This window comes from Prunus mume, linkage group LG3, assembly GCF_029339155.1.
Source record: "Prunus mume cultivar Tortuosa linkage group LG3, ASM2933915v1, whole genome shotgun sequence".
Lineage (NCBI taxonomy): Eukaryota > Viridiplantae > Streptophyta > Magnoliopsida > Rosales > Rosaceae > Prunus > Prunus mume.
The window spans coordinates 1,388,164-1,404,153 of NC_142700.1; the positions used below are offsets into that span (position 1 = coordinate 1,388,164).

Sequence of the window (15,990 nt, forward strand, 5' to 3'; positions counted from 1 at the left end):
AACATGCTTGTGTTTCTTCTTAAGATTTCGTTAATCAACCTCAATCGACAATAATCAATCCTTCATATACTATTATAGCTTAGGGTTTAGCAATGCTTGAGGTTGATGTCATTGGATAAAAAACAATAAAATGATGATAAACAAAACTTGTTATATACTTAAAACAAACCCTTAATTAAAAGCAGAATAAAAACTATAAACCCCTAAATAGCCAATCAAAATTGACTAATAAACGAGCTTAATTTCCATGCCTAATATAAGATTAAGCTTAATTTCCATTGCCCCCACCCCAAATATATTTAGATAACCCTAATGATGTACTAGCAAAACTCATCTGTGCGGTACTAATGGCTTACCTAATTATTAATTATACAACAAACCTAGGAAGACCTATTTTGGAACCCAGCATTTTAACATCCTCTTGGACTTGCCGCCTATACTCCCCGAAGCTGAATTTTCTATACACCGAAGGCTCACGGCAGCTTTGTATCACAGTCTCATACGAAGGGCATAGGAAATATGCTGTCGAGAATCGTTCCACTGCCAAATTCGTGACAACTCGATGTTGAACACTCTTGTACACATTGTTGCTCCATGCCTAGACCAAAAAATAAATAAATAATAAAAAATGAATAATATTAAGAAAAATGACACAAGTGGGATAAGAAATGAAATCTTGATATATGTTTGTGTTATGTTGTCAGACCGAAAATATAAGTAATTAAATTGAAAGTGGACCTGAAATAAATCTCCGATGTTGATGATTAGGGCCGCAGGATTAGGTTTAACTGCGATCCATCTCCCATCCTTGACCAACTGCAGTCCTCCAACCTGGTCTTGATGCAAAATTGTAAGGAAGTCGCTATCAGTGTGTGGCATCAACCCACACACCTCAGAAGGGATGGGACATGGTGGATATCGATTCAATCGGAGATAGCACGTGCTGGGCAAACAATTTGCTTGGAAAAATGTCGACTTGTGACCCAATTTCTCAGCTAAAATTTCAGCCAAGTTCAGTGCCAGACTTGAAACTGTTGTAGCAAACTGTTCCATTGTCGAGCTGGACACCCAAAATCACAAAGTGCCCACGTGGCATAAATGAGTATGATGATGGTGAAAACGAAAAAACAATGAGAGGCAGAGAGAGGGAGAGAGGCCATGCATGCATTACGTACAGGGATTTGATATCACAAATCAACAACACAAGGAGTGAGTTCAATAATTGGCACTTTTCTGCAACACAAGGAAAGGTATGGTAGCTAATTGGGACAGCAAGGCTATATAGCTATCTGTAATTTTGTCCCATGACAGCAAGGAAGCAATTCTAGCAGAGTGTCCCTGATGGTTCCTACAATCTAGAATAAATGAGATGATGCATTGCAGACTCTAGGACGTTTCACTACAAATTGCAAGTACTGAGATCACAAGATCTCTGCAACTCATTTTGTGGTTCCTAAACAACTGCATGTGAAGCAGAAGCTGACGCTTAGCTACTGAGCAGTCTGTTTCATCAACTTTTCCAATTTCCATGGACAACCGGTAACTAAATGTGCAAAAAACCAACAACACAACATAAATTACCGATGCCAAAATATTGACATACGCAACCGCTTAAGATATTGCAGTATCACACAATAATTTCTCTTCGAGATACAGATAGCTGTATAGTATCCAATTGTTTATTGGGTCGTTGGTTCCTATGGTTTTAGTGGATTCCTATTTTCCTACGGTAGTTTTGAGGTTGTAACAAGTAAAAAGCACGCATTACAGTAATTAACATATAATTATGTGAATTAGTAAGTAATAATTATATATACCTGAGATTATAATCGAGACCAGCTGCTGAGGAGGTGGAAATGTCTTTCAGTGGAATGTGAAACGCTTCAGACCAAGCCAATTGTCTTAGGCATGTGGCTGAAGGCGTTCCCCAACGGTAATAACTACCGGCAGAGAAATTCAAGTGCTTGTCCTCCTGACTCTTCTTATCAAACGACTGCTTGAACACCTTCTCTTGCTCAATCTTCATCTTCTGAAGCAGCCGACCAGAAACCCCATGGTTCACAACCTGAAAGAAACCCCACTCTTGAGAAGCCCTAGCTATCTCTGACTTGCACTCTTCCCTTTCCCTTTCTCCGAGCTCCAACCTCCGCAGATCGATCAGCGGCAGGTCGCATTCCTCGACGATGACAAGCTGCAGCATCTCCTCATGGTCCTTGTTGTTGTTGTTGCTGTTGCTGTTGATTATATTGGCGGTGGCCTTGTCCGCGGTTTTGTCGAAAAGGGTCTTGTAGGCCTTGTGAAATGGTGGGTCCGAGTCCATGATGCTAATTAGAAATTGAAAGACATGGACAAAGTGAGAGAGAGAGAGAGAGAGAAAAAGAATTGAAAGGGAATGTTATGAGAGCCGGGAAGAGATTAAAAAGAGAAAGATGGACAGCAATTAACAAGTGGAGGGTTTTAGGAGATGGAGACAATGAGAAAAGAGATTGAGACAACGCCGCGTTCTATTGTTTCTTATGTTCCCTTCGTCGTCGATGAAAACGTTATGGCGTTTCCTTTTCTAAGTTTTGGAGTCTACACTGGAATTCTGTGTCCGTGTCTTTTTGCTATAGGCACCAGACATGGAAGTTATCTATTTCATTTTAATAAACTTGGTCCTTCTCAATTGTCTTCTCTCTCGGACCCTCTTTAGATTAGAGAAATTAAAATGGTCATCAAACGAGCTCTAAAATTACCATGTGTTTCAACTTTATGGACTATGAGCTATGGACAATCATATCAGCAATATATCGACAATAATATTACTGACTAATATCGGCATTTAAAAACAGACAAAAAAATTGTAGTTAATTAAACTTTTAATCACTATTTTCTATTGATTAAGCATGTCCCTTGATATATAATAATATGATGATAATTAATCTGAAGAATTTCAGCTTACCTTATTAAAGGCTGTAGCCACAGGGAGCTGTCACGTGGATTTTCCTCAGACCTAGGATTTTCAATCTTCTCATCAGAAACGATCCTAAAAGAAAATTGAATGCAAATATACCTTCCGAATAGAAGAAAACAAGATTGTGGTCGTACTAATGCGTCGACCACCGACTATACCAAATTCCTTGGGCCCATATATTTAAGCGAGGCATAAATAATTTGCACAAGATAATACTTGTTATCCCTCACTGACTACAGGGATATGCCCATATCTGGTTCTAATTAAGCAGTACAAAACAGTAGAAACCTTGGAAAATAACACGGTGTGTGATGAAAACTAGCTATTAGCGAACCTTGCTAGGAAATTAATCCTATGAACTACTAGTATTTCAAGACATCATCAAGACCATCAATGTGTGGGAGCGTACTCCGAAAACGGGATGAGAGCTCATTTAAGCACCATCAAAATAAAAAATTCGAGTTTACAAACCCCATTCTGCACCTGTTCTGGAACCTTCAATAACATCTCAAGACTCTATTAATAATATTCCTCCTTTTATCATAAGCAATGCGCCACCTCAAGCTAGCTACGGGATTCAGTGATATATATGAAATTGCCTGCATAAAAAGAAAATCAAGATTCAAGAGTCAAAAAGCCCTTTTTCTTTTTCTTTTTTAATCTCGGAATGACAAAGTTTAAAAATAACAACACTATGCTTAGACCATAGTCACGTGATCTGATCTGTGACCAAGTCCCCTTGGCTGTGGCTAACATTAATATAGGCCAAAGGTATATCAGTGGCCTGAAGAGGTTTTCTAGTAGTGCGCTAAAAGATAAAATGGAGGTGACTTGCATGGCAATATTAGTGCAGGGAGATGTTGACATCCCACTTGTTTGATAGATTATATATCACATAAAGACTATGACAAACATGTTGAATACAGTGGTTAATTGGGATGCGAAGAAACCAAAAGCAAGAGTACAAGGACAGTGAAAGATCCAAGCAAGAAAGATAAGCTCAAACTTGTTAGAAAGAAAGATAAAACACATAAATAGCATTAAAACAAAATCTATGTGATGCTCTTCTTACATGTATGTAGGATGGAGACGAACGAATTGATGCAGACGTTGGCTTTGAGAGAAAGAGAGAGGCAAGAGCTAGTGGTTGGTCCTATACAATATATATACATATATATATATATATTAAACTTTAAATATTAATTAGTTGGGAAGAGATGGCTTTTATAAGGAGGAAATCCCATCAATCGTCCTCACTACTTTTGTATAGGCTGCTAAGAGGATTGAGAATTTATGCCTAAGAGAAGAACACGCGGCTCATAGTGGCATCAGATAAAATATGTTGGACGTCGGCCCTCCTTTTTTTCATGCATGTCACAACCTGGATTCTCAACCACACCAAATAAATCTAAATGCATGATCGTCAACCAGCTACTTGTTCTCTTGCTTGTTCATAAGTTATGATAATAATTAGCAAGTCATGATAATAATTATTCTATTACGGCATTTAAAAACTCTAAGAATTATTCTTTAATAATTAGTTAAGGTCCTTAAACGAGGATTCTTCACCGTTAGATTACAATTTCTCAACTAATTGTTGAGAAGATCACATGTCACGATCGGGAACTTAATAATCTAATTCAATTAAGGCGCATCTCAACTTACCTCGTTGTTTACTTATCTAATTAATCAGTCATCCGTATTAATACACTGGTATTTGCTAAGAAAGTGTATTAACAATATGCATATAGCACAAAGGATTCTAGTTCCTAAGTCCATACCTTTTAACAATATGCATATAGCGCATAAGATAAAACATACTTATCTGAAGGTTTTTGTGTGAGTATACATGACAAGAGAGAATAATGCAACCTCAATTGAATGTTGAGAAGCGAGGATTCAATTCAGATGTAACTAGATTAGAATTGTATATATCAAAATTAACCTCTGTTTTTGTCAAATTATTGAAAAGATGCATAGAATTTATCTTGTCAATCAAATTGAGGATAAACACATTTTTCTAATAAAATTGAGAATCGAATCGACAAGATTCTATGCATCTTTTCAACAAATTGACAAAAATTAGATAAATTTTCATACATGAGGCCAAATATATTGAAACCATGATGGAAAACTACTTACTTATTTTAGAGAACCAAGAACCGGTCTTGACTTGAGCTTCGAAATTGCTAGATATGATCACCAAAAATCAATTGTCTATATACGTCCTACATTGTTCCACGTTTGACCTCTAATTCCAAAGCAACATCTCCTAAACTGTGAATACACACATATGGAAATCTATGGTCTTTTCAAAAGCTCGTGCATAATTTAGCACACAAATCTCAAAAGGAAAAAGAGTGAGTTGTGTGATTTTGTGAAGGTCGATCACTTATAATAAGGAAGAGTGCAAAAAGCTAAGAATGGTGAAGTGGTAGCCATGGTGCTCAATGCATTTATATACCTAATATGAGGTGGTTTCATGAAATCATGTAACGCGTTTCAATCAACGGTTTAGAGTTGTCTACACAATTGTGGTTGATATAACTTATAATTAGTCGATGAAAGTGACGCTTGCGTGACGAAACATATCTTAAAGTTGCTTTATTACATATATTCCATTTCAAAAGTTAAATTAAAATGATATTTTATTTAATATACGGAACATAGTACTATATAAGCACATGGAGATTTTGGAGTATTATAAAGATATTTTCCATTTATAGCGCCTTGGTAAAGTGAAAGAAAACCTATTTATAGCGCCGACATGATTTAAAGGGAACTGTAGACGAAAGGGACATGGAAGGAGAGACTTGGAGGCAGGACAACCAGTAATCAATTGAGAGACAGAGAGAGAAAGACAGAGAGAGTCGATGGATGGATGGATGGATGGATGGATGGGTGGATAGGATGGATGGATGGATGGGTGGATGGATATACACCAATTGGATAGTTTGGCTTAATCTTTAAATTTAATATATTATAAGAAAAATATCTAACTCTCTTCTCTCAAAAAGAAAATGTATAATTAAAAAAGAAAAAGAAAAAGAAAAAAGGGATGGAAGTGTAACAAACAAGACAGGCAGAATCAACTGGACCCAACCGTTCAACTGTATTTAACCTCTGATGATCATGTCGGCAGAAACGTGGCAGAATCTAGAGTCACAAGCTTGATTTCACCATTATTTAACGTCGACATATATACAAATTAGAATGCAGGCAGGCAGAGCAAGGCCATGCATGTGCAGTGCCTAATTACATATATGAATCGAAAAGGACACAGAAGACATATGCATGCCCAGTTTCTCCTCTCTCTCTCTCTCTCTCTCTCTCTCTCTCTTAAATACATACGAATTTCCAAAAAAGAAATGCCCTTTCGGCTCCTCCAACGGATCCAACAGTGCAAGGACGGTGATGATGCTGCACTAAATATCATATCAGTAGTGTTTAGGTTTGCTTTGCAACTGTGCATGATATCATTTGTACGTAGACAGTGGGATCAACATCAAAGTGAGTGAGCCAGAGGTGGGATAGGGGGGTCAAACGTCATGTCGTTTTTGGAGGCATTTTACTATCTAAGATTCGCTTCATTTCTTTCAATCATTACGACTTTTTGAGGCACGCCCAGCCCTAGGGTCTCAGATTTTGATATGTGATGTTGACTTTCCGCCACGTGGCATCATCATGTGTAGAGAGAGACGGGGACCCATCCTCAACTGCCCCCCATTATTATTAATGTCATGTTTGTTTGCCGTTGCTCGCCCTACTGCATTATTGGACTCTTCCTGCCTCCTTCTGCATGTTGCAGCGCTTCTTCACTGCTCCTCATCAAGTGTTTCCTCTGCACTCTCTCTTTCTGAGTGACCCTTGGCTTATCATTGGGACAGACATATTAATGATGATTTGTTTGTGGAAATACAACCTCTCCTTTTAATCACCCAATCAATGAAAGATAAGAGGCGCATCAGCTCGTGGACTTCAAAACTTTCCATCCAATCCAATATCTATCAACTTGTTTATACCATATCTGACCGGCCACTAGTTTCCTGACACGTAAAACATAAGACTCACAAAAGAGGCCCACGAAACTCAATTCAGATACTGAGGCCCATAAACAACCATCAACAGTAAGTTAATCTTTGATAACCTAACCTACTAATCCGGCTCAAGAAGGCACTTGCCACACCAGTTGAGTAAAGACAGGTGGCAGCCTCTCAGACGATGCTCACAATCCCACATCAAAATAATAACTCAAGATCCATCACTTTGGTCCTCTATAAACAGGGCTTAAGTCCCAAGAAACAATGTAGCAATGATTTTGGCAAATTAGGTCTGACATCGTCCAATTCATTACTCATTTCGTTCTTAAGCCAACTTAAGCATCGGAGAGCCTTCGGTCAGTACATGAGATTTTACCGTTGCTCTTTGTCTTGCAAATTATACTATATTTGTCGAAGGGCCTACAAGACCAAAGGCATCACACTTCTAAGTTGGGTCCAATAATGATTATTAATTTTTGGGCATCAACACAACTCACTAACTATTATAGCTTTCCAATTATAAAATCATCAACTTTAATAAAAATAGGTATATCGCATGAGATATGTGAGTTAAACCAATTAATTAAGGTAACATGTCCTACTCATTCATTCGAATTAGATCCACTCCCTCGAACATTAAAATAGTTTCGAATATCGCATTGTTAAAAGAAAAAAAATTCATGGACTATGTTAACCAAAGTAGCTGACTGCTAAATGAGACCCAATCACTACATAATTTATTTTATAGTCCACACAGGATACCGGGCCTCAAGCCACCACGTCAGCAGCATATTATACCCGCACACCCAAACAAAAATAAAAATCCAAAATGGAGAACGAATTAAATAATAAAATAAAAATAAAATAATGATTGCTTCTTCCACATTGAGCGTTCCGAATCTCGGTCTCGCACCCAGAACCAGTTGTGCAAATCACCAACCAATACTCAAAACTCCAAACGCCTCCGCTTCCTCCTACGAGCCGCAGGCTCGAAAACCCAAGGGTAGCTCTCAACTGACTCGATGGTCCAGGGCGCGGGCCATACGCTCGGGTCGGAAATTGGACCGCGCGGGCCAGCGGACCCAGTTGCTGGAACCAAATTCTCCGGTGCAGCCGAGAGAGCGCGTCTCGCTAGACGTCAAGGATGATACTTCAACAGGAAACGACAGCGAGGATGACGTTGAGATGACGGCGGGGAAGTCGATATACATGGTTTCTGACGGAACTGGGTGGACGGTCGAGCACTCCGTGAACGCGGCGTTGGGCCAGTTCGAGCATTGCTTGGTCGATCGGGGCTGCGCTGTCAATACCTATTTGTTTTCTGGGGTAAAGTTCAATGCTTTTTGGTTTTTAATGTTTGCTATTGCCTTGTACTGAATCTAATGCAAAATTGTCATGTGAAATTGGTCAGATTGATGAAGTAGAGCGGTTAATGGAGATTGTAAAGCAAGCAGCCAAAGAAGGTGCCATGCTTGTGTACACATTAGCTGACCCATCAATGGCTGAGTCTGCTAGGCATGCCTGTAAGCATTGGGGCATACCAACCACAGATATGTTGGGTCCAATTACAGAGGCCATAGCAACCCATCTAGGCGTGTCACCCTCTGGCCTTCCTCGTGGGGCTCCTGGCAGGAGCTTTCCTCTTACAGATGACTACTTTCGTAGGATTGAAGCCATTGAATTCACTATCAAGCAAGATGATGGGGCATTGCCCCAGAACTTGCACAAGGCTGACATTATACTTGCTGGGGTCTCTCGTACTGGGAAGACCCCGCTGTCGATTTATCTGGCGCAGAAAGGTTACAAAGTGGCAAATGTGCCTATTGTGATGGGGGTTCCATTGCCAAAGACCCTTTTTGAGGTTGACCCAGAAAAGGTTTTTGGTCTCACTATCAATCCTCTAGTGTTGCAAACAATTAGAAGGGCAAGAGCTAAGACTCTGGGATTTAGTGAAGGAATGAAGAGTAACTATTCCGAGATGGATCATGTGAGACAGGAGCTGGAATTTGCTCGAAGGATTCTTGCACAGAATCCTGTCTGGCCAGTAATTGGTGAGAATATTGCACTTTTCACATCTGTGCTCATATCAGTTTGGTTTTAGTATGATCTTGTTGGCCTGTTTCTTTTAAGCTTCAATTTGGTTGAGTTAATCATCCTGCTCATATTTGGTTGATTGCAGAGGTAACAGGCAAAGCAATTGAAGAAACTGCTGCTGTTGTACTGAGGCTTTATCATGACCGGAAGCACAAGTGCTCAATGCCAAGAATATCAAAACGTTACTAATGATAGAGGAGAGTTGATGCTAAATGGTGAGAGAGCTATCTCATATTAAACCAAGTGCTATCTTTTGTTTGAATCAAGCATGCACATATGCGTCTGAAGCAAATGCAACAAGTCGTTTCAAAGTGTACATGTTTGTTTGTCACCGTTTGCATTGTATCCTGATGAATTTGCAGTAAATAAATAAATATTTCCCATTGTGGCTTTCATCACCGTTTGGAGGTTAGAGCCAGATGCCACTCTATTTGTTTATTCATTTGGGGGGGTTTGGGTTCAACCAAGTTTACATTTACATGATAATGTAATATCTGAGGAAGACTTTGTTTTGTTTTATATTTGGGCTGGATGTTTGGACCATGATTTGAGTACATAAGAATGTAATGTTTTTTATTTGTGGGCTTGAGCATCCAATTTCTAACGTTAGATCTCTTAGCAAACCACTGGATTTCCAATGTGCCATTGTTTTATTTGTATGTCCTTTTCAATGGAATGCCTTTTTGGGTTGGTTTGTTTTGTTATTATATTTGATTCTTCATCTTAAATTCTAGATTAACCTCTAAATATGTCATTTCTATGACAAATAATTTTGTAGTTTAATATATCCTTGACTTACTGGAATGAGGGAGAGGGGGAGAGGCGCAATAAAAGCTGTAACTGCTACCATTCCTAGATGGCCTAAACAAACCAAACTCTTTAAAGAGGAGGAGGGGAGGATGGGAGGATGGGAGGATGGGAAATTACCTATTACGGTACCTAGGGGTAGATGAGGGCGGGTAAAGAAATAGACTTTGAGGGGGCAGGGCAGATCAACAAATCAACAACTATAATAAAAGACGTATTGCGAACTTCACACTTCAATTTCAAAGGTGCGTGTGGAAATAAGACTTATTGCCAACTTCACAAATCCAATGCTTGATTCTGTGGAATTTGGGATGGATGACCCTTCCTGTTGTTCTCATGACATGACTTGTTTTTGGCTTATTGATATGGTTTTCATGTCAATGTTAGGGAAAGAGCCTTCCACAACAACCCAATGCACTCCTGGTCCTGGACTGCGAAACACTTCAAGCGCGCATGCGTGACCCACTAAGTTATTATTATTATTATTATTACTATTGCTTGCAATCTAATCTCACATGGAAGCCACGTACAACAAACAAAAAGGGGCGGTTGAAGTTGGATTGCCAAAAGAGCAAGCAAAATAAAAGGCAAAGGGGAATGAACGGAAACGGATGAGGAGGAGGCCAAAAAAGTGACTTTCTTATCATCCACTAAAGCTGTGTAGAGAAACAATATTTTACAAAATAACACATCGTGTGTTTTGATCTCACCCATCTACATTAAAAAAAGAAAAGGAAGGAAGATTCCTTCTCCTTGTCACAATGCAGTACGACGTTGTCATCACTACTAAAATTCTGCAAAAAGAAGTTTGGTTTCTGTATGAAGACAAGAGTGGTGGGAGGTTGTTAGCTTTTTCCATCCTTGGAACTAAATCATCATCTTTCTGTTGTGTAATCTTGTCCCAAATCTCTCATTAGAAAGAAGCCGCTTTTTCGAGTAGCTACTTTCCCATGTCTTCCATCTTAAATTCTACTACAAAGTGCACACATTATGTCACTGCTGCCAATCTAGACTTTCATCTGCATTGTACTTGGCAATTGAAAGGGTGAAGTATATCAACAAGATTGTTCCAATGCTTGACCTGTCACCACAAAAACATACTTGCGTCATTGAGCCGAAGAGGGGAAGCTTCCGTTGTAAGTTGTAACTATAGACTATTTAGAGAGAGATTAGAAAACTTACATGGTGGCAAAGAAGAAAAGAACCCTCTTGGGGTCGATGGCCCAAGATGAAGAGCGCCGGAAACTATTTCTCCGAACAACACATCTGCCATCAGTGGTGGTGCCGATGTTGGCTGCTGTGACGGTGATTTGATGATGGACTTGCGGGTTGCTCGAATGATCTATGGTCCCCATAGCCAGTGGGGACTTAGGCGTGCTAGATCCTACAGGAGCAGCTGCAACTCAATAATTCCATACCAAATTGTGCACACATAATATGTTAGCTAACTAGATTTTCACCACCAAATTTCCCATAATGCTGGTTCATAACTGCCTACGGCCCCAAACAAGGAATTAAAACAAAAGGGAAAAGATATACAGTAATATGTACTTTTACAAAACATCAAACTGCACCATCTAGTTGACCCAGCACTGGTTGTATCTCACTGTCATAACTGCAATTTGTGATAAGAGTGGGTTCTACTTTGAATTATGGCTGTGGGTTCATGTTTATCCCAACTAATTTCCAACTAACAAGTTTGAATTTTTTAAACAAATCAGTCAGAAAACTTAACCACCATTTAAGAAGATGCTCAAGGGCACTCACATACATCAGCACATCAGATACAGTAAAAATATTATTAATATAAATAAATAAGAATATTTGAATGATAAGGCAGGCCAGGTGTATGGGAGTCACCCACCTCAATGTGAGGCTGGTACAGGTTGGTGATAACAATTATATATTACAACAACAAATGTGGCACACACTAAGGTATGGTCAAAATTTCCATTTTGTTCTTATTGGTTTTATAAGTGTCTCGCATTTTGTTTCCAGAGTCTCATAGATTGCAGGACCATCAAGCCCAGATGGGCAATTGAGCAATCACTCTCACACACAAAAATTATCAATCTTTTACCAAGCTTGTGATAGTTTATTACCTATAGAAAAAAATTAAACAATTCATGGTTATAGGTGAAGGAAATTAAACTATTATTACCTAAGGGTGAAGATGCTCCCCAGCCAAAACATCTCTATCAGTTGAAATGGCGTTGTAATTTATCTTCTTCTCCACATCACGCTGAGACCATTTCCGAGAAAGATTTCTCTGCATCTTTATCATCATCATAAAGAAATTGTCAACAATTACTCACCACCATCATTTTCTATTGATCTTTTTTTTTTTTTTTGGTGGGGTGGTGTGGGGCGCTTTAAAAAGATAAATACAAAGAAGTGTAAAAGCAGAGTTGCAATGAAAATTTAAGAGACCAAACTTGCAATGATGATGCTTGCTTGAGAAAGTCATTCGATTACAATGGCCGCAAAGTTTAATGGAGGGGGTATTATTACAAGGTTATCTCAGACATATTGGTTTTCCATTTCAAGAAAACCATGAGTAACTGAGAGATTAGCCATTAAAAATTGTCACTTTTATGATGTTAATGGAATGTAGGAAATCAAAAAGAAATAAAAGAAATGCAGAAGGCGCAAACTCTTATGAAAATAAAGAAATTAAAAGAATCCCATTAGATAAATGAGGAAGAACGTACCGAGACTCTAGAATTTGGAGTAATATCTTTATCGGTGCCGTGGGAGAAGCTTTCCATATCAATGACAAAGCTGTCAGACTTATCTGCTGTGTAATGAAAGCCGTTTATATGATCGGAAACTGAGATTTTCTGGGTACCCATTTTTTCTTCTAATCCATAAATCTCTTCAGTGGCAGCCGAATCCTGAACAAAATCAAGAACCCAATACAGAAACAGAGGCTCTGTAATTCAAAATTGTTCTGGAAATTTGAAAACATATGCCGAACAGTTACGAAGGACTCAGAGAGCCCAATGGAACAGTTACAAGAATTGAATGGAGCAATTTACAAGAAAGAAACGGAAATGAAAAATAAAGAAAGCCCAGAGAGCTAGTGCTTACCAACTTTGGATTTTCCGCCATTTTCTGTCACTTTTATAGGAGAAGAAAGCAGCCCGAATGAGAAAGAAGCAACGCAACAGAGAAATGGAGAGAAGAAAAGGTCGTATCCACAGCGTTATAAAATTGCGTACCGAATGGGACAATCACCAGCAACCACCTGATTGTCATATAAGAAAATGAAAAAACAACAAAGAAACACCCAAATAAGTCAAAACTCGAAGATTTAACACCAATAAAGAAATACCATATGAAACAAAGCCCGTGAATTGTAAGAAAGAAACTAACTTGGTACATAAAGACTGACTTTTGTTTATTGGGTTTTTTTCCTCCAACTGCCCCACCAATTGGTTCAAAGAAAATAATGTCTCAGCACAGAGCAGACGACGTAAACTCCCAGAAGATAAAAAAATGACAGTCTTTTCTTCTTTCTTCAACAAACAAGACCTTGATGAGGAGGCGGCCTGAAGGGCTTCACAATAATACAATTCTGTTGCCAAAAGCGGAAGAGAGAGAAGAATTTTGGGTGAGAGGGAGTGGGAATGTGATCATGTGGGACTGTTCTTAAGAAACTGGCTGGTGCTTTTATTTTATACGATCATCAGCCTGAGTTGGTGTCTGATTATAATTTATAATTGTAGCAGGAGGATACGTTTTGAGGATGCAAAATAAAATTTCATTTTCTTGACCAATTTGGATTTACAGGGTGGTGGGGGAGATCACAAGGGGGCCAGTCCATGGTAAATCCCCTACACCCACCCCCAAATTAATAGAACAAACATCCTGTCATGTTCCGCTAATTCTGGCTGTGTGGATTGCTTCATCATTAATTAAACCGGACAAAATGGTTTTAATTTATAGTCCCTTGTAAAGCTATCCATCTTTGATTTCGAATTTCGATGGAGATTTGCTAAAATTATATCAATCTGATTGTCCCTCTCAGCTCAATCAGTTATACACGACAAGAATTGATGATCCGTATAGTAAAGGTCACATGGATTATCCCACATTAAAATCTAAACTTTGGAAAATTCTAAAAGCCATAACTAAAAATATAATGATGAGTGACTTTCAATGTTATAACACAGGTGGAGGTCTAGCCATTTTTTTTCAAAGAGTCGACATTCCTAAACTACCTCGTGGGGATTTTTTATTTTTATTTTTTTTTATCAAAGAATGAACATTTCATTGAAACATCATTGTCATAATACAATTAAACAAAAAAATGGGATTTCGGTGATAGAAGAAGTGTGGCATGATTAAAACATTCCAAACGGAGGAATATATAGTAAAATCTACAATTTAAATTTTGAAACTTACTAGGAGGCGAGGAAATTAATAATTCTTGATAATTCAATATGTGGACAGCTTTTAATTGTCTTCCCAAGCTATAAGTTGATTAGAATATGAATTTATTTCAAAATTTACGACAATTCAACACATATAATCATTTATTTATTTATAGAATAAAAATCATTGAGTATCAATTTGTAACGTGATTGTGTATATAAAGACCGTAGATAAGATCAACATTCTTCTTTCCAAATCGACACAAAAAGAAAAAGAAGAAGAAGAGAAAAAAAGGAAAGAAAAAAGTTGTCAATTTACATGTGATGACGTGAATGAGACTCTTTTGGCATTGCATCAAAGGGAAGAAAACAAAACTATGGCTCTATAGTTTTTGTTTTTATTATTTTCTTTCTTGTTTAATTTTTTTTATACCATTGATATTAAGGAAGTAAATTTGAATATTAAATTTTAAGATAAGAATAACTGTTGTTAACTACTTGTATACGAGGCGGCACAAGCCGCCAAGACCAACTCCTCAAGTAAATGTAAATGTAATACACAAAAGCCTCATGCCTTTTGCTTTTGGTTAGGAAAGACGAAAGAGCACATGAGGATCGACATGCAGGCAACCTTCCCTAATTAACAAATGCAAATTAAACATGAAAGTGCATATGATGAGGCAAGCACGGTGCGGCCCCATGTCAGGAAGGCTTAAAGCAGCAGTATTATCTATTTCTTTAATAGAAATATAAAGCAAAACAGTTTTTAACAACTTAATTATGTTCTTTTAAAATTGAGAAAAATGCTTGTTAGCCTTTTTATTTTTATGGTCAGAAAAAAGTCAAAAAAGACGCATATGTGTGAGCCCCAAATTGTTGTCTTGTTTCTTTTATGTTCTTTGGCTTCTGCTTTCGTTTCCTTTCAGTTATTATGAGTAGAAAAGGAAATCATCACCAATTTGAATTTTGTTTGTGCAAAACCAGTAATGATCACAACATACATTCTATTCTGTTCTATGTGATCTTAGACGAATTCTCAGCAAAATTTGACCCCATATGTTCCCATTGCTTTCAAGTTTTGTATACCAACTTGTAGCAGTTGAGATGACAACGTAAGATTTCAGTTTTCTGCGATGCTGGCAGCCTCAGATAAAACAAAAACGGCTTCAAAATTATGTACCAAAATTTGACATGGAGCTCTGCAAATTTGAAGCAAATATCTGTGGTGCCTATAAAGCTACCACTGTGGCTGAAATAAACCAGCTGTATGCATCCTCATGCAGCTTTCACATTTTGTCATTTGAGATTAAATTCGCTTTGATTCTTTTTTGACAACTTGTAAGACTTGAGAAGGACGACCTTGTGTTTTTCAGTTCCACAAACTGCAGGCAATGTCAGATAAAACAAACACAGGATAAATCCCCCTTTTTCTACTTTGACATTTTGGGCAGCTGAACTTGATCCCTTGGAAAAAAGACGACATGGTGGTCACTATCTAAATTTAGAAACGTGACCATGAGAGTAAAACCACTACTTGATATTTTTCAGTCACTCTCCTTTATTTATTCTTTAGTTTGGTCCCTATATCTCTCTAGCTAGCATAGCAACTATCATTGACGGTTGTGATTTGCACCAGAACAATCTGCTTTTGATTCACTCCGACTCGTTAAAAGAATCGAAGCAACGCGAGGCAGAGACCGAAAAAGGACGAGGCTCTCAA

General features: G+C 38.1%; 3 protein-coding genes across 11 annotated transcripts; 1 reads left to right on the forward strand and 2 right to left on the reverse strand.

The window, feature by feature from the left end:
- Positions 1–272: 272 nt before the first annotated feature.
- Positions 273–5,388, reverse strand: GA2OX8 (gibberellin 2-oxidase 8). Of its 9 annotated transcripts, none has more exons than XM_008226555.3 (6): positions 5,096–5,388; positions 3,437–3,552; positions 2,942–2,992; positions 1,818–2,324; positions 739–1,060; positions 273–598 (listed from the first exon to the last, which is right to left on the reverse strand). In XM_008226555.3, exons 4-6 carry the CDS (start codon positions 2,318–2,320, stop codon positions 368–370), a joined length of 1,056 nt encoding a protein of 351 aa, XP_008224777.2. In that variant the 5' UTR covers positions 2,321–2,324; positions 2,942–2,992; positions 3,437–3,552; positions 5,096–5,388; the 3' UTR covers positions 273–367. The 9 variants fall into 9 exon arrangements, with proteins under 9 accessions (XP_008224777.2, XP_008224774.2, XP_088904743.1 ...); XM_008226552.3 differs by having other exon boundaries at positions 3,425–3,552; XM_089048617.1 differs by lacking the exon at positions 5,096–5,388 and adding an exon at positions 4,775–4,822 and having other exon boundaries at positions 3,425–3,552.
- Positions 5,389–7,832: 2,444 nt separating this feature from the next.
- On the forward strand, positions 7,833–9,663 carry LOC103324490 (putative pyruvate, phosphate dikinase regulatory protein, chloroplastic). Its single transcript, XM_008226551.3, has 3 exons — positions 7,833–8,319; positions 8,405–9,044; positions 9,173–9,663. The coding sequence occupies exons 1-3, from the start codon at positions 7,861–7,863 to the stop codon at positions 9,274–9,276; spliced, it is 1,203 nt and encodes a 400-aa protein (XP_008224773.2). The 5' UTR covers positions 7,833–7,860; the 3' UTR covers positions 9,277–9,663.
- An 843-nt stretch (positions 9,664–10,506) lies between these two features.
- On the reverse strand, positions 10,507–13,724 carry LOC103324488 (uncharacterized). Its single transcript, XM_008226549.3, is given in 7 exon segments — positions 10,507–10,975; positions 11,077–11,290; positions 12,056–12,074; positions 12,077–12,169; positions 12,606–12,788; positions 12,985–13,141; positions 13,289–13,724. Coding segments are annotated over 6 exon segments (618 nt in total). The 5' UTR covers positions 13,006–13,141; positions 13,289–13,724; the 3' UTR covers positions 10,507–10,887.
- Positions 13,725–15,990: the final 2,266 nt, after the last annotated feature.